Source organism: Neovison vison, chromosome 12 (assembly GCF_020171115.1).
Source record: "Neovison vison isolate M4711 chromosome 12, ASM_NN_V1, whole genome shotgun sequence".
Lineage (NCBI taxonomy): Eukaryota > Metazoa > Chordata > Mammalia > Carnivora > Mustelidae > Neogale > Neogale vison.
Window position 1 is genome coordinate 19629433 of NC_058102.1, and position 22411 is coordinate 19651843.

The 22411-nt window shown below is 44.0% G+C and overlaps 1 protein-coding gene across 1 annotated transcript in view; it reads left to right on the top strand.

Moving 5' to 3' along the window:
- Positions 1–7914: 7914 nt before the first annotated feature.
- The window catches only part of GNPTAB (N-acetylglucosamine-1-phosphate transferase subunits alpha and beta), a 77822-nt gene continuing 63325 nt past the window's right edge, over positions 7915–22411 (top strand). Inside the window, exon 1 of the mRNA XM_044228877.1 lies at positions 7915–8136. Within this exon, the coding sequence (XP_044084812.1) occupies positions 8020–8136 (117 nt within the window). The 5' untranslated portion in view covers positions 7915–8019. The remainder of the gene's footprint in view (positions 8137–22411) is intronic.

Sequence of the window (22411 nt, forward strand, 5' to 3'; positions counted from 1 at the left end):
AAATTTAGCTAAATACAGACTCATCAGGAGTTATTTTAACTTGGCTTAATCTGTTAGTTAAAGCTCTTTGTTTGTGTTCAATATTCTTATCAGCTCAAGGTAAGGCCTTCCAAGTACACCATCTTTATATACAACATGTATGTTTTGTAGGCCCAAGGCAAAAGTTTCCACTCTGTTCTGAGCATGACCATTTCCTTTTATTGTTTATTTTCCATCACGCCCAAGCCAAAGGAGACTCAAGCAAGGATGGTTGATGTTTTAGGGCCCCATATGTGAAAGCATTCTCCTTGTCTCGAGTTTTGAAACAAATGAGAAAGCCGTGCAAGAATCAGACAGCTAGAGACAGCAAGAATTAGACACCTGGGTGGCTCAGTAGGTGAAGCATCTGCCTTCAGCTCAGGTCATGATCCCAGGGTCCTGGGATGGAGTCTCACACCTGGCTCACTGCTCAGTGGGGAGTCTGCATCTTCCTCTCCCCATCCACTGGTGGCATGCAGGCGCTCTCTCTATCTCTTTGTTTCTCAAATAAATAAAATCTTAAAAAAAAAAAAAAGAATCAGACAGCTAGAGATCAAAGTGTTAGCTTTAGTACTTAACAAAGTTAATTGGACAGTGTTGTTTTACGTCAGTGGACAAGGGGACACCCAATATTTCATCTCTGAATGAGACAGAGTTTCTAGGTCCTTGCTCAGGCCCTGGCACAGATACTCCCATGCTTGGCAGAGAGTGGATCAGAACTCGTGTCTCTGGCAGATCAGTTCAATTCCCTTGCAACCTCACTGTCAGGTACATTCCTCCTTTCCTGGGGTGGGGGGAGGGAAGGGAGACCAGGAGTATCAATAAAATGTTGGGGGGGGGGAGTGTGTCTTGAAATGAAAGAGAGTTATTGAAAACACCTTGAGACATAAGCTCTCTGGTTTTATTCTATCATATGATACTGTCCAAAACCCCTTTTCTGAAAAATGCACTGAAGACACACCACAGTTTAATCTTTGTCTCAAGTGAACAATTAAAATTTCTGATGATCTCTTGTAGCATTCTAACTGATTTGGATAAGATTCTGCCCATTCCAGGATTTATCCCTTAGGAGTAAGGCACTTACAAGTACACAGGGATAGGGAGAGGAGAGAATAAATCTTGCGTAATCGATCTTTCCTTGGTTTTAATCTTACCAAAATCCAAACTATTAGTCAACAGTCTGTCACTCTAATTTGTGCATTTCATACTCAAGTGCCAGGTAGGTAGTATCATTGAGGCAGCTAACACAACCGTGTAACTCAGGCTAATATCTTTATTTCTACACATACACAAAACCTTCTCCCCCTTTTATTTGAATCATGTGGCTCTCTCTACCTTCTGTTTACCACTTTTGATAAAGATGTGTGTGCAAAGAAATCATTCCCACGTGTAAAATAAGCTGTAGTGAAAGGCTACAATAAAGGTCACTGGACTCGGAGCCTCAGGGCTGGGGAAATGAAAGGGAGACATGGACCGTGGTGAGCACATACTCCGAGAAAAGGAGGCAGGCAGTCCCTACTTAGCCTCAGCTGATCACTGTCATGCAAAATGGTGGCCAGAGTGTGGCCAGATTTGTTCATTTATTCAAAATAAACTAGAAATTACAGTTAAGGTTTGTCAGTGAAATCTCACAATTTTAAAGCATTTTTTAAAACTTGCAGGTCAAATAAAACTTACCTGCATGCCATAGGTTGATCATGTGTGATGTGATTAAATTACTCTTATGCCCTAGAAAAAGATTGGCTAGTTTTTTGTTGTTGGTGGTGGTTTTTGTTTTGTTTTGTTTTGTTTTTAATCAGAGAGGCTTTTTGATGTTTGAAGTTTTCATCTTACTGTTTAAAAAAAAATACCGGGAAAAGAACATACTGAAAAGTAAAACTAAGGGCACCTCGGTGGCTCAGTCAATTAAGCACTGACTCTCGGTTCAGGCTCTGGTCAAGATCTCAGGGTTGTAAAGATTGAGCCCTTGTCACGTTCCTGGCTCATTGCAGAGTCTTCTGGAGATTCTCTCCCTCGCTCTCTCCATCTGCTCTCGCCCACTGCTGTCTCTCTCTCAAATAAAATAAATAAAATCTTTTTTTTTTTAAAGAAAAACAATAGCTTTCTTGATTTTATGATGGATCTTGTGGTTAGAAAATTAGAAAAGTGCCCCAGTGAAAAGAACACAGTGATGATTTATCTATTATTTTGGGAATGAGCTGATCCATTTATGCAAACTTCTTGGTTTATCAGAGCCTAAGATATTAAATCCTATTTTTCCCTGTTATCGGTAATTGTTCCATTTTGGAAATATATTTAAAGTACATATTGCGTGCCCACTCTTCCTCTGGTGTTCCCAGTCTGGAGGACCAGCACTCAGCGGTCCCTACCACATTCAATCAATCTACCAAGATTATAGGATTTTTTCCTCCACTGGTGCCCACAGTTCTTGGTCACTCCACTTCACAAAATGAAGACGTAGACTGAACAGAGTGGTGGGCAGCAAAGCAAGGTTTATTGAGCAATAGTAAAGTGATAGTACAAAGTTCCCAAAGAGGGAGGCGATCCAAAAGGATTGCGGCTGGAGTTCTTAAATCTAGCAGGTTTTATGGGCTTTGTTGGTCGGCTGCTTTAATCTGAGTAACCCTCCCTGTGCCTGTTATCCAATCAGGTTTTTCCTCACCTATCAATCTCTTGGGAAAGGGTAAAGGGCTTCTTCCAGGGTGGTGTAAAACCTTTTTTTTTTTTTTTTAAAGATTTTATCTATTTATTTGACAGAGAGAGATCACAAGTAGGCAGAGAGGCAGGCAGAGAGAGAGAGGAGGAAGCAGGCTCCCTGCCGAGCAGATAGCCTGATGCGGGACTGGATCCCAGGACACTGGGATCATGACCCAAGCCGAAGGCAGCGGCTTAACCCACTGAGCCACCCAGGCAAAGGTGGTTTCATCTTAGCGGCAGGGTCTTGTCCCTGTCTGCCTGCGTTCCGACCATCCTTCATCACCAAATCCTGGCAGTTTCATTTACTAAATATACCTGGAATTCCTTACCTTGTTATTATTCTGACCTTCCGCCCAGCCACTAGTGCCCCTTCCCTGGATGCTCTAGTAGTTTCTCACCTAGGGTTGCCAGACTTGGCAAATAAAAATACAGGTTTCCCAGTTACTTTGAATTTCAGATAAACAACAAATAATTTTTTTAGTATAAGTCAGTCCCAGATTAATTTTTAGTTAAAAAAAATTTTTAGTTAAAAAATTATTCATTGTTAATCTGAAATCAAAGTTAACTAGGTGTTCTGTATTTTATCTGACAGGTCTACTTCCACTGGTGTCACTTCAACTCCTTGGGTCACCTCCAATATATTTTCCACACCACAGTTAATGATTCTTAAAATTCCCACCTAATCATGTCACTTTTTGGTTTTTATTAAAATTTCTTGTTATCTTTAAGATTAATCTTCATTATGATAGTTTCAAATTTATTTTATTTTTAAAAGGATTTTATTTATTTATTTGCCAGAGAGAGAAAGAGCACCCACACATGCAAGCAGGGGGAGGGAGCGGCAAGCAGAGAGAGAAGCAGGCTCCCCACTGAGCAAGGAGCCAGATGCAGGACTCAATACTAGGATCCTAGGATCATGACCTGAGCTGAAGGCAGAGGCTTAACTGACCGAACCACCCAAGCATCCCAAGTCCTTGTTTTTTTATTTTATTTTATTTTTTTATTTTAAAGATTTTATTTATTTATTTCACACACACACACACACACACACACACACACACAGCACAGGCAGGGGAGCAGCAGGCAGAGGGAGAGGAAGAGGGAGAAGCAGGTTCTCCACCAAGCAAGGAGCCTGATGCGGGACTCGGTCCCAGGACCCTGGGATCATTACCCAAGCTGAAGGCACACATATAACCTACTGAGCCACCCAGGCGTCTCTTAAATGATTTTATTTTTAAGTCCACCCACTGTGGGGCTCAAACTCACAACCTTGAGATCAAGAGTCGCATACTTTTATGACAGCCAGCTGTGTGCCCCAAGTCCTTTGTCTTAACATAGCCCTCAAGTCCCTGCCAAACTTTCCGACTCCATCTCATTCCATCTCCATCCTCTCCAGCTTTAGACTAGACCCTTCAACATGCCCATCCTGCCTGGATTGTACTTCCCTTCTCACCCTCCCATCTTCAGTCCTCAAGTCTTGGTGTCAGCTCCTCCAGGAAGCCTTCCCTGATCTTCTAGGCTAAGTTAGCTCCCCTCACAATACTAACTTAATACATGTTTGTCCTTCTAGAGTGTAAATTCCAGGAATCTCTACTAGATGCCCTGAGAGGCTGGTAAAATGTCTAGCACAGAGCTTTCGTTGATAAATGATGAATAAACAAGCACTAAACATTTCTTGAAATTTTCTCAAAGATTGGGTTCACCACTCTACCACCCATTATCCTACTGTACTGGAGACACTGGTCTGTTCTTGCCTCTATTTACATTATTGGCCTCAAGATGGTTATATTTTTTTAATCAGTTTGACTTCTTTTTTAAAAAAGTATTTTTTTCTCTCATTTTTCCTTAATATCATCTGCTAAAGTCACCTCTTCCTTGGGAGAAGAACAAGAAATGAACTCTTAATTTTTTTTCTTTCCCTCATCTGCCAGAAACTGAGACACCAGACAACAAAATTTGTCAGAATTGTATTTATTAGATTTTGAGAGGACTGAGAGATTTGTTTAAAAGCAAAACTCATGGATTTTGGGTTCCTGGCAGTCTTTTTGTTTTCTTGTTTTTTTCTGGCTTTTTTAGGTTGCCAGATTTTTTTTTTTTTTTTAAGATTTTATTTATTTATTTGACAGAGAGAGAGATCACAAGCAGGCGGAGAGTCAGGCAGAGAGAGAGAGAGAGAGAAGCAGGCTCCCGCCAAGCAAAGAGCCCTATGCGGGGCTCGATCCCAGGACACTGAGATCATGACCTGAGCCGAAGGCAGTGGCTTAATCCACTGAGCCACCCAGGCGCCCCTGGTTGCCAGATTTTTGCAATAAATGAGATGCCGTTGTGTATTTTTTTTCCCACTGTTCAGAAGCTGATAGTTTAAAATCATTTCCACAAATTTCATGCTGCTAGATTAATCTTCTGGAAGATAATTAATCAGATCATTCTCATGTGAGAAGCCTCACTGCTTATTAGAACAAAGCTAAATATTCTTAACTTTTCTTATTTTGTAATTTTTCTTAACTATTTAACTTTTATTTCTTTTCTTAACGTAAAATATCCCAGGCACTGGGGCACCTGGGTGGCTCAGTGGGTTAAGCTGCTGCCTTCGGCTCAGGTCATGATCTCAGGGTCCTGGAATCGAGCCCCACATTGGGCTCTCTGCTCAGCAGGGAGCCTGCTTCCTCCTCTCTTTCTCTGCCTGCCTCTCTGCCTGCTTGTGATCTCTGTCTGTCAAATAAATAAATAAAATCTTTAAAAAAATTCCCAGGCACTTAAGTGATTTCATGCATTATCTTATTTAACTCCCTAATATCTCTTTAAGGTAGCTACTCGTTATGTATCATTTTATACCCCCATTTATTTTACTCAGGTTCAATGACACTGGCTCAGGAAGGAGAGAGCAAGTAAGAGTGAGTTCTCCAGAAAAAAGGGCTTCAACAAAACTTCTGACACCCTTGAAGCTCTCTGGTTGGAGCATAAAGAGGCAGAATAAAAAAAAAAAAAAGCAAAGAACAAAGCAAACTCTCTCAGACACAGAGCTTCTAGGTAGGGCCAGGACTAGGGGCCAGGGCTAGCAGAGTGAGGCACTTGCCTTGGGTGCAATTTAAGGGAAAGTCCAAAACTCAGTAAACAAGATGAATCACATTTTAATGCTATTTTTAAAAAAGATTTTATTTATTCATTTGTCAGAGAGAGAGAGAAAGCACGAGAGCGAGCACAGGCAGACAGAGTGGCAGGCAGAGGCAGAGGGAGAAGCAAGCTCCCGGATGAGCAAGTAGCCTGATGTGGGACTTGATCCCAGGACTCTGGGATCATGACCTGAGCCGAAGGCAGCCGCTTAACCAATTGAGCCACCCAGGCGTCCCATTTTAATGCTATTTTTTAAAAAGATTTTATTTATTTATTTGACAGAGAGAAGGAGATCACAAGTACACAGGCAGAGGGAGGAGGAAGCAGGCTCCCCGCTGAGCAGAGAGCCTGATGGGGGGCTTGATTCCAGGACCCTGAGATCATGACCTGAGCCGAAGGCAGAGGCTTAACCCACTGAGCTACCCAGGTGCGCCTTTAATGCTCAAAATTAATACAAAATATCCACCAAGAACAAAATATCAAAATCTTAAACAATCTTTCTTGACCTTGCACTTGCAGGACAACTCACTTCCCCTTACCCTCAGCTGTGTTTTGGAGCCAAGTTACATTGTTCAAATGTCAACTCTGTCACATACTGGTTGAGTGATTTTAGACAGTTATTTAACTTCAATTTCTTCATCTGTAGAATGGGGATAATAACAGTATGTCCCTCACAAGGTTGTTGTGAGGAATAGGGGAACCCCTGCCTACAGTAGATTCCAAGTAAATGCTGGCCATCATTATTGTGGAAACAAACACTGCAATAGAGTTCTGTTGAATCATGCTAGATGGTTTTATATCTGTTACCGTGCTTGAAAAGCCCTCAGAACTGTGTTTCACACTACTGCCATCATGTGTCATGTATGTGGAGCATGTAATCAGCTTTTCCTAAAGAGGGATTAAAAGAATTGACTAAAAAGTGTAAATGCCTTACCTTGGATCTGTTCATTTCATCTGGCCACCTAATTAAGGGCATATTTTGAGTATTTCCTTAAGCTGCTTCTGAAGATAATTCTAAAGATGCTATAAATGATGGCGAGATAGTCTATGTGTACTGTTTTCCAGGGTGACTAGATCAAGGCAAAAATCCTAGTAACTAGAGTCTATTGGGAGAAAATGAAAATGTCTCCCAAATAAGAGGAGAGGAGGCCCTTCCGTTGACCACCGCCGCCTTGGTTCCCCTCCTAGACTTGGCACTATTTCTGCCTTAACTTTGTTTGTACTTAGTGTTTTGCGCCAGCCAGACTCTCTTGCAACAACTACCAGGTCTAGTTCATTTTTTGATACCCAACACCAAGCACTTGCCAGGCACCGGACACTCACCACACATTGAATTTGGGTTTGGGTACTTTTTTTTTTTTTTTTTTAATTTTTTTAAAAGATTTTATTTGAGAGAGAGAGAGACAGTGAGAGAGAGCATGAGCGAGGAGAAGGTCAGAGAGCGAAGCAGACTCCCCATGGAGCTGGGAGCCTGATGTGGGACTCGATCCCGGGACTCCAGGATCACGCCCTGAGCCGAAGGCAGTCGTCCAACCAACTGAGCCACCCAGGCGTCCCGGGTTTGGGTACTTTTAGCCTAAAGGTCCTCTTTCAAACAACATAGTTAAAGAGAGAGGGTAAAGGAGCCTCCTAGAGCATCCCCTCTTGGCGCTGAAAAAAATGATTTACCACAACTTTTCATTTACTGTAAATGCACAAACAGTTTTGTGCACACAAGTACTCATAAGGCCGTCTGTGGCACAGCGACCTTCCAGGGTCGGGTGCGCTCCCAGCGCGACCCCAACTTACTAGGCAGATCCCGGCCGAAGCGAGAGGCCGCCGCGCACGCGCGGATGGGAAGGGCGCGCGCCTGCCCTCCGCGCCTCCTCCCCTCCGCCCGCCAGGTGGCGCTGGCTGCCCCGCTGCCACCGTCGCCGCCGACTCTCACGGGGCCCAACCGGGGCGGCGCCCGCCGCCTCGCGGGCCGCGGGTCCGCCTCCGCCGCGCCGAGGGCGTGGGCTCCCGGCTCCCGGAAGCGGCGGCCGCGGCGCGGAGCCGAGCGGGCGTCGATCCTCGGAGCAGCAATGCTTGGCGGCCGCCTCTTGTGACCTGAGCGCGGCGGCCGGGCAGGGGCCGCTGAATGGCGGCTCGCTGAGGCGCGGCGGCTGTGGCTGCTCGGGGCGTGGCGTGGCGCGGCGCGGCGGAGGCCTGATGCTGCTTAAGCTCTTACAGAGACAGACCTATACCTGTCTATCCCACAGGTATGGGCTCTACGTCTGTTTCGTGGGCGTCGTGGTCACCATCGTCTCTGCCTTCCAGTTCGGAGAGGTGAGTAGCGGAGCGGGTGCCCCGGCCGGGACGCCCCGGACCGGTACGACTCCGCGGCGCGCCGAGCCCCTGCCCACTAGAGCCCCGCGGCGCTCCGAGCCCCGGCGTGCTTGCCTCTTCCCTCCCCATCGTCGCTGCAGCTGCGGGGACAAGTCCCAGAGCCCGCATCCCCCCGCCCACCCCCCGCCCCGGAGGCTCCTAGAACTCAGATCTCCCCGAGCTCTGGTTTCACATCTGGGATCCAGATCTCGTCCTCCCGACGGTTTGAGGGATGGGCGCTCGTTCAGCCAGTTCCCTTTGCCTCCAGGTGTTTTCTTGCGGCTCCCCAAGTCGTTTGGTTTTTCTCCCTCAGGCCTGTCCTCCTCCACGAAGCCGCCTCCCAGCAGCCAGAGTCGGTGTCTTTTCCCATTCCTAAATTCTCCAAAATTCTCATGCCTTGCCCCTCTTGCAGGTTTTTTTTTTTTTTTCGTCTCTGTTGTCACCCTCCTGATCTTCTCGCTTTTGACAAAGGCACTTTGTCTTCATAATCTGGTTTCTTTCCGGAATTTAAAACTTTCTCCAAGGGGTGTATGTTTCTTTGTACGTGAATTTGAAGTGAGAGGACGGGGTACTGGCTCCAAATTTAAAGACTTAGTTGTAAAAGGGATCCCCCCCCCCCCTTCTGCTCTGTTACTGGGAACAACACCAGTTATCCTGTAGAGGCTCTCCTGGTAGATGTGTACACGCGGATGTGGGAGATGTGTCGGCAGCTACAGACCTTCTTCCCTATCTCGAGATCAGCCGAGGCTAGGGCCCCTTCATCTGACTAGGAAGCCTTGTCTTGCACTCCAGCACCCGGCCTCTTGGGCCCTAGGACAAGCCCTTCGGTCATGGGTTATGCTAGTAATTTAGACTCTGGATCACACAAGGCCGGCCTTTCTTGATCTGCTCTTAGTTAATGTGCAATAAAGTAGTCTGGTTAGACTCTCTAAACTCTTTAGAGGGTGCACCCAACAGGTTTGGGGAGGTGGTGATACCCAGGTTTAATAGATTTTTATGCCTCGCAGGGTAATAGACTAAACATTTTCTTGAATGAAATACCCTTTGTTTTAGGTTGGGTAGTTACTATATTATTGACAGTCTTATATGGTATTTATCATAAACGAGTTTACAGAGGCTGGGTAGGTCAGAACTGGAAGAGTACATGTGTATGATTTTAGAGAACACATTTGAAATAAGTAGCAACTTGGAGAAGAGTTGTATTTTGAAATTGTTAGACGTCTATTTCCTTGTTTTACTATTTCCTTTTTTTTTTTCTGTTTTCTTTGGGTAGGAGGTTGCAGAAGGTTTTAAAATTAAGAGAACAGTTTTTAGAAATGCCACAGTATCCATTTGCTTAGTCTGTACCCGTGCTGCATTATAAACTTTATAGGAGAGGGTGTTCTTTGTTTAACTACTGTAATCCTGACCCAAGCACTGTTCCAGGTACTCCAGCATAGGCAGTCTAAATATTTGTTTAATGAGTGAATGAATTCATTGTGTGGCATGCTTTCCAAGTGTACACTTCTAATAGTTCTCGTTCTAGGGGCAAATGAAAATAAGTCAGAGGGAGAAAGTGCCCCAGACATGTAAATGTGGAATATGTACCTAGTATTATACCACAGCTCTTCTTTCATATACTGCAGTTTAATACAGTGAATGTATCTATGCACAGTTAAGTGTCTTATTCTTGGTGGAAGATTTTTTTTTTTGTCCCTGAGTGATTTTAAGTTAGCTGTTTACTAACATCTCTGCAGCGTGAAGGTGACTTAAAGGCAATCAGTTGCTAGAATTTTTCATTTTATATATTTCATGTCTGGTTTTTTACCAAAAGAAAGACATTTTTCAGCTTTGAAATGGGCCACAAATGTTAAAGTTTGGAACATACAAAAGAAGTAATAGGTGAAGAATGTCAACACGTGAATTGGGAGGTAGAGACAGCTGGCTCAGTGCCGCTCATATATTGCCTGTAGTAGAACTTCTTTCTTCCTTTTTTTTTTTTTCTTTTAAGTAGGTTCCACAACCAAAGTGGGGCTTGAACTGATGACCTTGGAGGTCTGAGAGTTGTGCAGTCTATGGACTGAGGCCGCCAGGCACCTGCCGTAGTACAATTTCTGCAGCACAATGAAGAAAAGGAGCCGTGGGATTGGGCAGATCAGGGTTTGAATGCTGGTGCCAGTATTAGTAATAAGAGCTAATCTATAGGGCTTACCAGATACTAGGCACTCTCTTAACTGCGCTACATATATTAACTCATTGAATCTTCACAACAGCACCTCTATGAGGTGGGTACTATTATTATACCCATTTTATAGGTGATGAAAGTAAAGCACTTGCACAGATTAATCCAGCTAGTTACTAGCTGGGGCTGGGGGGGTGCTTTCAACCAAGGCACTGTATGGTTCCAGAGCTGTAAGCGCACATCTTCATGGTTTCTCACACAGTCTGGGCTGTCTTTTGTATGATCTTGGAAAAGATACTTAACTTTTTGAACCCAAGCTTCCTTATCTTTGAAACTGAGATACGATTAAATAAGACCTCTTTTGCAAGGCACCATTCAAGGTTCTTGGCACGTATAACAGACTTTCATTAAATGGTAGTAGGTGCTGCTACTGTGTTATCATCAACTATTTTATGCCCTTGTCCGTATTTTGAAATAAACCCTTGAAGTAGAATACGCCTACCAGGGGCGCCTGGGTGGCTCAATGGTTAAAGCCTCTGCCTTCGGCTCAGGTCAGGATCCGCCCGGCATCGGGCTCTCTGCTCCTCAGGGAGCCTGCTTCCTCCCCTCTCTCTCTGCCTGCCTCTCTGCCTGCTTGTGATCTCTGTCTGTCAAATAAATAAATAAAATCTTTAAAAAAAAAAAAAAAAAAAAGAATACGCCTACCATACAGTTAATGTTACCAACTTGTTAATAACTTTACTAATTGCAGTGGATAAAAGAAAGGACTAAGAAGGGCCTTGTTAACTGTGAATTCATTAATATTTCCCCCCCTCTCAGTATAAGTGGTATTGGCTGCTACCTTTGGATAAGCCCTTTGTATACTTATCCACATTTTGAGGAAGAAAAACAAAACTGAGGGAGGGAAGTATTAACACATAGCATTTTAAAAAATTTCCCTTTAAGCTGCTGGGGTAGTTTCTGGAGAGCTCTTTTTTGGAACTCTGGTCAAACAAAAGCAGAGCTCCTTCCAAAGCAAAGGGAGAGCCCTCAGGGTGGGTACTAATAGCTACTGAAGTATACCGCCTTGGGGTGAGGGTAGGAGATAGAAGCTTATCTAATGTAAACTAGTTGATTGGACAAATCCTGTGGCCTCTGGGAGCCTCAGTTCCCACACCTGCAAACGAGAGCCCTAGACTACTATGCTCCTAAAATCAATTTTAGTGCCGAAACTTCTGCTTTTAAATATTTGTCCTCTGTTGGTTGATTTTTTTTTTTTTTTTTTAAGACTTCACTTAGGGGCGCCTGGGTGGCTCAGTGGGTTAAGCCGCTGCCTTCGGCTCAGGTCATGATCTCAGGGTCCTGGGATCGAGTCCCGCATCGGGCTCTCTGCTCAGCAGGGAGCCTGCTTCCTCCTCTCTCTCTCTCTGCCTGCCTCTCTGCCTACTTGTGATCTCTCTCTGTCAAATAAATAAATAAATAAAATCTTAAAAAAAAAAAAAAAAAAGACTTCACTTATTTATTTGACACAGAGAGAGAGATCACAAGTAGGCAGAGAGGCAGGCAGAGAGAGAGTGGGAAGCAGGCTCCCTCTGAGCAGAGAGCCTGATGGGGGGCTGGATCCCAGAACCCTGGGATCATGACCTGAGCCGAAGGCAGAGGCTTACCCCACTGAGCCACCCAGGCATCCCCTTTTCCTTTTTTAAAAGATTGGTTGATATTATATAAACTTTAAAACGTGTATTTTTGAAATAAAATTTTATTACTTAAGGGCCATCATTATTTAGTTGAACCATTTGTATACAAATCCACAGTCCCTTCTCTGAAAATTCTACTGAATTAACCTTATCATCAAACGTGAGTATCTATTACAGTGAAACATAGGAGTATTCTCACTCATTTAGGAAATGAAGACTATAGGGAGTGCCTGGATGGCTCAGTGGGTTAAAGCCTCTGTCTTCGGTCCAGGTCATGATCCCAGGGTCCTGGGATCGAGCCCCACATTGGGCTCTCTGCTCAGTGGGGAGCCTGCTTCCTCCTCTCTCTCTCTGCCTGCCTCTCTGCCTACTTGCCTACTTGCCTACTTGTGATCTGTCTGTCAAATAAATAAATAAAATCTTAAAAAAAAGGAAATGAAGACTATAGATAGTTTGCAATTAGTTGTAGGCCAAGTTTTGCCACCAAATGAGTTCAGGTGGTCAGGTTTTGTTGCCAAATAAGGTACAAAAGGGTCTTCAGTGTTGAGAACTTTCTGGATTTCAGGATTGCGAATAGAAAATTGTAAATCACTGCTGGGTGTATATGTGTGTATCAGCACGTATGGAAACAAGTACGCCAAAGTTAACTTCCATGAGGAAGCGGATTTAGGAAGAATATACCCATACTGGGTGGTAACTTGTCCCTGGACTCCCTGCTCCCTTTTGGTTGCCTGCCTTCTGCCATTTTGGATTAATGAGATGTTTTTGTTCAGTGAAGAGGAAAGTTGAAAACTGGATCCAGCCAAAGTCATGCTCAGCCTTGGTGACCAGTTTCTCATCCTGGCTCAATTGGAAGGAAGAAATTAGTTACTATGTTTTTATTTGTTTAGTTCTTTCATTAAACAGATATGTTTTGAGTGTGTTCCTTGTCAAAGGCAACAAATAGGTAGAGTCCGAGGGACCTGGTCTGAGAATTGTGAGACAGCCTCTGGCCTGGTTCTAGTTCCAACGTAAACTGTGACCTTCAGTGCTTTCCATGCTGTGTTAGTATTCCCAGCTGCCTTCTAGTTTGTGGGCAGCCACTCTTATCTGTTATCTCATGTAGATTTCTTTTGGGGTGAGGAAAGCTTTCTTTATTAAAAATAATGTTTTAAAAAGTCGAGATTTCTAAGACCCCCATTTTAGTTTTAATGTTCTGTGAATATACATTTATTGTTACATATGAGAAAGCATGAACTATAATGTAATGTTGTTTGGACTAGAAAGAAAATGCCAGTGGCTACACAGAGCCTTTTTTAAATGGTCTCTTTCTTTTGCGGGGTTTGGGAAAGATACACAGCCCTGCTAACTGTCAGATCAAAGCAGGGACCTAGTCTTAGTCTCTCCTGCATTCTTAGCACCTAGGAAGTGCTTGGTACCCAGTTGGTGCCAGATAAATACTTGATATGGATGGGTGAATGCATGAGTTAATTGGTGTGATCTTAATAAACATCCCTTCAAGCTCATTTCCAAAAAAAGTTTAGATTTCTACCCCGATGTAGACCCATCTTTAGCTACCTTTGATTTCTCAGACACCATTGGTCTGATTGTACTTTGTATGGTAAAAAAGGTATTAATGGATATAAGATTTATAGCTCATTTTTGGCCATCTTTGTCTAGTTGAGGTGAAGCCATAGTATATATATGTTGAGTACCAATACAAGGAATAAGAATTGAATGAATGGGTACACAGTAATTGCTTAGAAAATCAGAGGGAAAGAAAATTATGGGTTGAGGCATCCCAGAAGAAGTTGAGATTTTTTTTCTTTAATTTTTTATTTTTTTATAAACATATATTTTTATCCCCAGGGGTACAGATCTGTGAATTGCCAGGTTTACACACTTCACAGCACTCACCAAAGCACATACCCTCCCCAATGTCCATAACCCCACTCCCCTTCTCCCAACCCCCTTCCCCCCAGCAACCCTCAGTTTGTTTTGTGAGATTAAGAGTCACTTATGGTTTGTCTCCCTCCCAGTCCCATTTTGTAGAAGTTGAGATTTTTTTTTTTTTTTTTTTTTTTTTTTAAAGATTTTATTTATTTATTTGTCAGAGACAGAGAGAGCGAGTGAGCACAGGCAGACAGAGAGGCAGGCAGAGGCAGAGGGAGAAGCAGGCTCCCTGCCGAGCAAGGAGCCCGACGCGGGACTCGATCCCAGGACCCTGGGATCATGACCTGAGCCGAAGGCAGCTGCTTAACCAACTGAGCCACCCAGGCGTCCCATGAAGTTGAGATTTTTATAAAGGAGGCAGGAACTTGGCTTTTGAACTGCTAGTGGTTTAAAGTTGCGGCTAGTATCAGCAGCACTTTGGTGCAATTGACAGAATCCAGCTCAGACACAGCCTTAAGAGAAACATAGTTTTTTGACTCATGTAGTTGACAAACAGGGCGAAACTTCTCACAGGGTTAAATAGGGGTGCTCAGATGATGTCATCAGGAATCTCTTTTTGTCCCTCTTCTCCAGCTCTGTTGGTTTAGTACTCAGGTTAGTACTCAGTGCCCATATGGGAGGAGATTGCTGCCAGCAATTCCAGCTTCTAGTCTGTCAGTTGAGTAACTCCAGCAAAAAGAGTTTCTTTCTCGTTCGTGCCAGCTAGGCCCAGGGTGGCCTGCCCAGCCATGGAATGAGTGTCCTTGCTGTGCCCTCATTAACTGCCTGGACCATCCCCAGAGCTAGGATTGTGGGTGGTGCTGTCATTCTCAAGCATATGAATTGAGGGGGTTCCCCAGAGGGAAATCACGAGGCTGTTATCAAGGGAAGGGCCAGAGCAACAGATGACCTAGACACAGCCTTCAGCCAAAAGCCATTTCCTTTCCTGGGCCTTCCTGTTGACATTGTCACTGTGATAGCTCTTAGCCCTCTACCTTCTTCTAAAAGATGTAAAAGTTATTTCCATTTTGATTAATTATTCTGTCTGTGAAATTGTATTCTTAGTTGGGTGTATTTTTTTTTATTTTTTATTTTTTTAAGGTGGGTGTGTTACTACACAGTTCTTGTGCCTTTACATCTTACCGCAATGATTCCTTTGAATATGGTGAATTGATAGTTACGGTTTTAGCCATGGGGTATTGTTAACTTTGTTAATGAAATTTAGCATGTTGTGTGATAAAAAAACTTAACCTTTTTGCAGCACCTGGCCCACCAGTGTGTTTGAATATTCTCACTCCCTCTTTCTTCACAGACACTACCCTCTCTGTTCTCCTTGCCCATTCACTGTTCTCTCTCAGTCTTGAATGTTGAGATTGCCCAGGCTTTGCTCTTTGACCATCTTCTCTTATAGGGGATGTCCTATTTCAGACCCCCATCCATTTGTCTGACTTCACTATCCCCAGCTGCTTTGATGAACTAAGATCTAATTCCACACTTCTGCCTGTCTGCAGTGCAGACCTTACTACTCTGCCTTTCTGACAGACAGTGCTCATTCATCACGGTGCTCTTTCTACTGCACCCAGACCTGGCTTCAGAGTTTTTTTTGTTTTTTGTCTTTTTAACAGCTTTCTTTTTTTTGACAGACAGAGATCACAAGCAGGCAGAGCAGCAGGCAGAGAGAGAGGAGGAAGCAGGCTCCCCGCTGAGCAGAGAGCCCGATGTGGGGCTCCATCCCAGGACCCTGGGATCATGACCTGAGCTGAAGGCAGAGGCTTTAACCCATTGAACCACCCAGGAGCCCCTGCTTCAGAGTTTTAACAGCGTGGGATTCCTCTAGCTCCTGAGAGTTCTCCCAGAAAGTAGAGGAAGAACTTCACCCAAGACCTCAGCAAACCTTTCCTGGAATTGGATCATAGAGCCATTCCTAAAAACACGCCCTGAAAGGAGGAAGAGATTGCTTTTTGACCACTCTGATCCATTCCTGAACTTAGGGCCTGTCTCGTGAACATTTGTGTTATGTGGTACAGAGTTGTATTAGGAAAGAATAGGTAAGTGGTACTGATAGGTCATGGCTATAATAAGTGTCGTGTTCAGTAAGCACAACTTGTGGGATGTGTAGCAGTTGTCGTATTAAATAAGCACAACTGACGTGTAGCAAGTGTCTTTCTCTCCCACTGGCCCTTTAATATCAGTTTGTAGGGTTAGTTCTACCTCTGCCTCTGAGTGAAAACTCATGTGGGCTTAAGCCTTCTCTTGTCACTCCTAAGTAATAAAAAATCGTTTTTTTTTTTTTGAGATTTTATTTATGTATTTGTCAGAGAGAGAAAGAGCACACATGCAGACAAGCAGGAGGAGCAGCAGGCAGAGTGAGGAAGAAACCCCCTGAGCAGGGAGCCCGATGTGGGCCTCCATCTTAGGACCCTGGGATCATGACCTGAGCCGAAGGCACACACTTAACTGACTGAGCCACCCAGGTGTCCTGGTAATAAAAAGTCTTGTGGTCACTTCAAATTTTAAAACATAATGACATTTCAGCATCTGCAAACCTGTCGAATTTGAAGCCTCTTACCTTCCCAGCTCAGGCCTGCCCTAGGCAGAAAGCCTGCAATTGAGGAAGGAAGGTTAGGAACAGAGGGATACTTTTCTCTTTATTCATCCCATGCTTCTCCTCCTCCTCCATAGCTTGTTTCTGCCCCTTTCTAGGGGCCAGCACCCTAGGAGGTTGGAGCACCTAGAAGAAGGAAGGGAAGCGAGGGCAGGAAGGCCCTTCCAACAGGAGTGCTGGAGCTCACCTTTGCAGGTGTCAAAGCTTGTTCTCTCTTGAATGCCTTCAAAGGGCCTCCTTCAGATACTACACCCTGAGAGCCATGGCTTGCTTTTAACCCTGATGAGAGCAAATGCCTCTTCATTTAGGCTGGTTGCTTGCTTCTTCCTTGGTCCCCAGGAGTACGATGAGACCATGAGAATCTCATTTCAGTCTCTTTGCTTTTCTTTTGGGGGGCCCTGGACCTGATCTAAGATGACCCTCCTTAGGTATTCTCTTGTGCATGGCACACATCTGCATGTGTGCATGGAAGACCAATCTGCTCTGCTTTGTAAGAGAGAAAGTTTATCTTTTTCTTCTACTCTTCTAAGTTCTTGGCTGGGGCCTCTGTAACAAAAGACAGATTGATAAGAGAGAAGCATACATGTTTATTTGATATAAGTGTTACATGATGTGGGAGCCTAGGAAATAAAGACTCCAAAAAGTAGTTAAACCTGAGTATTTTTATTGAAGGTTTGATGAAGAGTGGAGTTTGGGAAAATTGTGATAGGATAAAAACAAGAATGAGCTAAGGGTAGTTAGCTGGGGAAACACAAGGCCTGTTCATTAAGATTCCTTTTGGAAATACTTGTCCTTTGGAGATAAGGATAATCTTACTGGTGTAGGAAGGGCACCTCTTACAGACAGTCTGGGGGTAAGGTCAGAAACTTCTTTCTGCACCTGCTGTTTCTCAGATTTCTTCAGCTTGAAATATTCAGTAAGCCCCTTAAGGTGCTGTATTTTGGGGTGGTGTATCTTGAACCCTTTCAGCTCAAAGTGGGGGAATGTGGGCTGATTCCAGCATAGCAGCAACCTCTCCTTTGTCCTCAGAGCAGTTAGCCAGCCCACCCTTCTGTTTTGTGGGTGTGAGACAGTTGTGGCATCCACCCACCTGCATGGTCCTGTTGTGGGCTGTCTTGGTGGTCCCACTGAGCCTTTTTCCTGGCTTGAGGAAAATGGAAAGAGATTTCCACCCCTCCCCTTTAAATAAAATCAAGTGGATTTGCAGAATGCCAGCAGCTTCCTAAACCCTTCTACCATGATTTGGATGAGTTTTCAACCATCTCCCGAGGAAACTTTGTCTCTTGTTTCAAATCTTCACTTTGGAATGTGACATCTGGTCTTTTGGTGCCTCACAAGAAACTTACTTCTACATGCATGTTTTCTTGGAGCAGTTAACTGAGTTTTGCCCATGAGACAAAACCTATTTCCATTTCTGTACTCAGCATCATGAACACAGAGACACTGCCTCTCTTGTCTTGGGGTCCCTGCACTTAGCAGAACACCAGAATCATTCTTCTGCAGCACATTCTTTGTTTGAGCACAGTGCCCGGCCTCTGGGCAGAGAGCAGAGAGCAAAGTAGGCTGTTCTGCAGAGGAGGACTTTATATTCTGGTTGTACAGTCGGACATTAAATGCTTCTTACTGACAGTCATGAGCAGTGCTACAAAGAAGGAGAGGCTGTTGTGGGAGAGATGAGCAGTGTTCTTTCTGGTGCCTGCGTCAGGAGAGGCTTTCTTAATGTAATTGGAGCTCAGCTTTGAAGGATCAGAAATGCCAAGGCAGAGGACAGAGCAGGGCAAGTGTGCTCTCTAGGCCATTGCTTCAGGGCAAGTGTGCTCTCTAGGTCATTTCTTCTCAACCGGGGTGATTTTGCCCCCAGAGGCATTTGGCAGTGTCTACCGATGGGGCACAGGGTGGGGCTGGTGCTACTGGCATTCAGTGGGTGGAGGCCAGAGATTCTGCTAGACATCCTACAATACACAGTACAGGCCCCACAGTAAAGATTATCCAGCCCCAAATATCAGTAGTGTTCAGATTCTGGAACCAGCGTGAAGGTCTTGAAGTTGGAGTACATTTGAGAAGGTGAACACGGGCCCATGTGGCTGGATGCTGGAGAGCAAGAGAAAGTGAGGGTCTAGGGGAGACTAGTGCAGTTGGTGGTACCCACTTCCCAGCACTTGGTAGATTAGGTGTTCAGGATTTGGGTGTTTGTCCTGAGAACAATGGGATGCCATTCAAGGTTCTTAGGTACTGTCTTTTTTAGTGAGTGGACACCAGGGATGCTGATGAACTTTCCGTAGTGTGCAGGACAGCCCCTATAACAATGTTTTCAGGTATTAAATGCCAGTAGTGCCAAAGTGAAAAAACCTGAATTAGAGGGAGAGCAGGAATGGCTGCAGGCCCTTAATTAGGAACCTTGGACTAGGCTGGTAGAAGGGTATGTTAAGAGAAGTGGATAGATTTGAGAGATGTAGGCGGCAAAAACATTGGTCTTTATGTTCCATTATGTGCCAGACACTCCGCTGACATCTTGGGATACAAAAATGAGCAAGATAGACGAGTTCGTTTGCTCTGCCAGATGATAACTATAGATGTTAAGTGAATGAATAGGTGCTTTGTTGAATGATCGCTTCTCGGCCTTTTGGCTAAGATCAAGGGTAGGTGCTTTGTTGAATGAATAATTATAAAAAATTATTTTTATTCATTAGTTGTGATTGAGCCTTAGTGAGAAAAGATGGTTTATAAATGCTAAATACATGCCATGTGTCCTCTCCCAGGACCGTTCTGTTGGCCGAGATGCTCAATGAAGAGAACAGCAGGAGACCAACCTTCTGGTCTGGTGCCCAGGGTCACAATTGAAGAGTACATTAATCTTTCCTTAGATTAATTAATCTTTCCTTAGAGACAGAGCTGAAAGGTTTGCAATGATTTCTTTACCTGAGTGTGCTTTCTTATGGTTGATATGAAAACAGAGGCAGTAAGTGCATTAATTTAACACAGGCTGTGCTGTAGTGTATGTTATTCTAGTTCCTTCTAAAATATAACAAGTATAGCTGTAATAAGTTCTGCATATTCACCATATATCTCGTAGTAATCTTACTGTCCTTTAGATTGATTGTTCCAGTCTTGTGATCCACATGCAATATCTTTAGCAGGTGATTAGTCAGCCTGTGTGTGATTCATACTTGCACTAAATTAAGCAGGGGGAAAAAGTGATCTTTGAAAAATGTTACAGACTAAGTCACATTTGTGCAGGGAGAGCCATTTGCATTCTACCATCAGACTAAAAACCGTATTGCCCACTTTAAAATTGCTTCCTAAAATTGTTTCTCCTTTAGGTTCTAGTTTATCCCCCCCTATATATCTTCTATCCCCCCTTCACTACCTCATTCTATTACCTTCATTTCTTTTTTTTTTTTTTCTTTAAGATTTTATTTATTTGGGAGAGAGAGAGAGATAGAGAGCAAGCACAGAGGGGAGAGTGAGAGGGAGAAGCAGACTCCCTGCTGAGCAGAGAGCCCGACTGGGGGTTAGGGGGGCTTGATCCCAGAACCCTAAGATCTTGACCTGAGCTGAAGGCAGATGCTCAACCAACTGAGCCACCCAGGTACCCCCATTAGCTTCATTTCTGTCTCTGTCCAAACTGGATAAAACTTCTTTACCAAATTTGCAGAAGCTGTTCATTCAGCACATTTACGGAGGTGCTTACTCTGGGCCAGGTACTCTGCTGCCTAGTAGAGACACAAAAATAGTTCAGTTTCTTCCTGCTGTCTAGGAGCTCACTCTAGACGGAGATGGGCAAGCAAATAGAGAAAATGCATTGTGGTAAATTAAATTGAAGGACAGGCATGGGTGTTTCTCAGCCGTTAGGAGAGACATTTGAACTTGATCTTGAAGAAGATAGAATAGGTGGCCCCATGGAAGGACGGGAAACCTCTCCCGCATTAACACCACTTTTCAATAGGGAAAGATGCCATAGGTGTAAAGGCATGGGTCTAAGAGGTATTATTACTTTTCAGGAACAAAAGTAGTTCTGAAGGGCTGCAGCACACTGAGGATGGAAGCTGGAGAGGCACCTAGTAGCCAATTTAGGACTTGGCTTGTGAATGATATGAAAGAAATTTGGATTCATCCTGAGGAAAATAGAGGCCATTCAGATGATTACTATTTTGGGGCCTTTATAGAAAAAAAATTTGCCAATCCCTTGGCTTAAAATTACATTCATTCTGGGGCACCTGGGTGGCTCAGTCAGTTAAGTGTCTACCTTCTGTTCAAGTCATAATCCCAAGGTCCTGGGATTGAGTCTTGCGTTGAACTAGCTTCTTCCTCTCACTCTGTGCCCTGCCCTTGCTTATGCTCTCTCTCTCTTTTTCAAATAAATAAAAATCTTTTTTAAAATGACATTTATTCCCTTGATGTGCAAGACACATGGGAGCTGGCTCATCTGGGTAGGTTTTGGTTGGCTCTGCTACACCTATCTTTCATCCTGCTGGGACCAGTGGGCCAGCCTACACATGTTCTTTTTTTTTTTTAATATTTTATTTATTTATTTCACAGATAGAGATCAAACGTAGGCAGTGCATGAGAGACTATGGACTCTGAAAAACAGTCTGAGGGGTTTGAAGTGGCGGGGGGTGGGAGGTTGGGGTACCAGGTGGTGGGTATTATAGAGGGCACGGCTTGCATGGAGCACTGGGTGTGGTGAAAAAATAATGAATACTGTTTTTCTGAAAATAAATAAATTGGAAAAAAAAAAAAAAAGTAGGCAGTGAGGCAGGCAGAGTGGGGGGGGGAGGGGGAAGCAGGCTCCCTGCTGAGCAGAGAGACTGATACGGGGCTGGATCCCAGGACCCCAGAGATCATGACCCGAGCTGAAGGCAGAGGCTTAACAGTGGGTTAACACTGATCCCCCCAGACACCTCCAGCCTACACGTGTTCTTTTTTTTTTTTTTTAATATTTTATTTATTTATTTCACAGATAGAGATCATAAGTATGCAGAGAGGCAGGCAGAGTGGGGGTGGGGTAGCAGGCTCCCTGCTGAGCAGAGAGCCTGATACGGGGGTCCCAGGACCCCGAGATCATGACCCGAGCTGAAGGCAGAGGCTTAACAGTGGGTTAACACTGAGCCCCCCAGATGCCCCCAGCCTACACATGTTCTTCTCAAGACAGTGGTGAAGGCACAGAAAATCAGGTAGATACTTGTAAACCTACCTGAGGTTTAGATTTAGAACTGGTATATTCACTGTCTTTTTATTCCCTGAACCATCAAATTTGTTTCTGCTTTAGGAGCTTTGCATTATCAGTCCCATCAGCCTGGAGACAGCTGCCTCCAAGACCGTCATGTAATGAACTCCTTGTCGTATAGGCCTCAGCTCGGTATCACCTTTTTAGATGGGTTTTCCCCACCACCCAACCTAAAGTAGTCTCTTTTAGCAAGCCATTCCTTATTATAGTCCCTTTCTTCTTCTTTTCTTAATAGTACTTAGTCTGAAAATGTGTGTGTATGCTTATATTTAATGTCTTCTCCCTCTCCACCAAAATGTAAGCTCTGGCAACAGGATTTCTGTCTTATCCAGCCTTTCTGTCTTAGTCACCACTGTATCCTCAGCCCCTAGAATAGAGCCTGGCACTAAGTTCAGTGCAGACATAATTTGTCCTAGTATCTAAATATAGAAAGGTCACCTGCAGTGATCAGTTTCTAAATTCAACCTTAGTAGAAAGTAGATAGGTTTAGTTGATAGACATATATAATTATATTAGGGTTCTTCAGAGAAACAGAATCAGTAGAATGTGTATCTATATGTGTATGGAAATAGATTTATTACATAGAACTGGCTCATGTGATTATGGAGACTGACAGGTCTCCAAGATCTGCATTTAGCAAGGCTAGAGACCTAGGA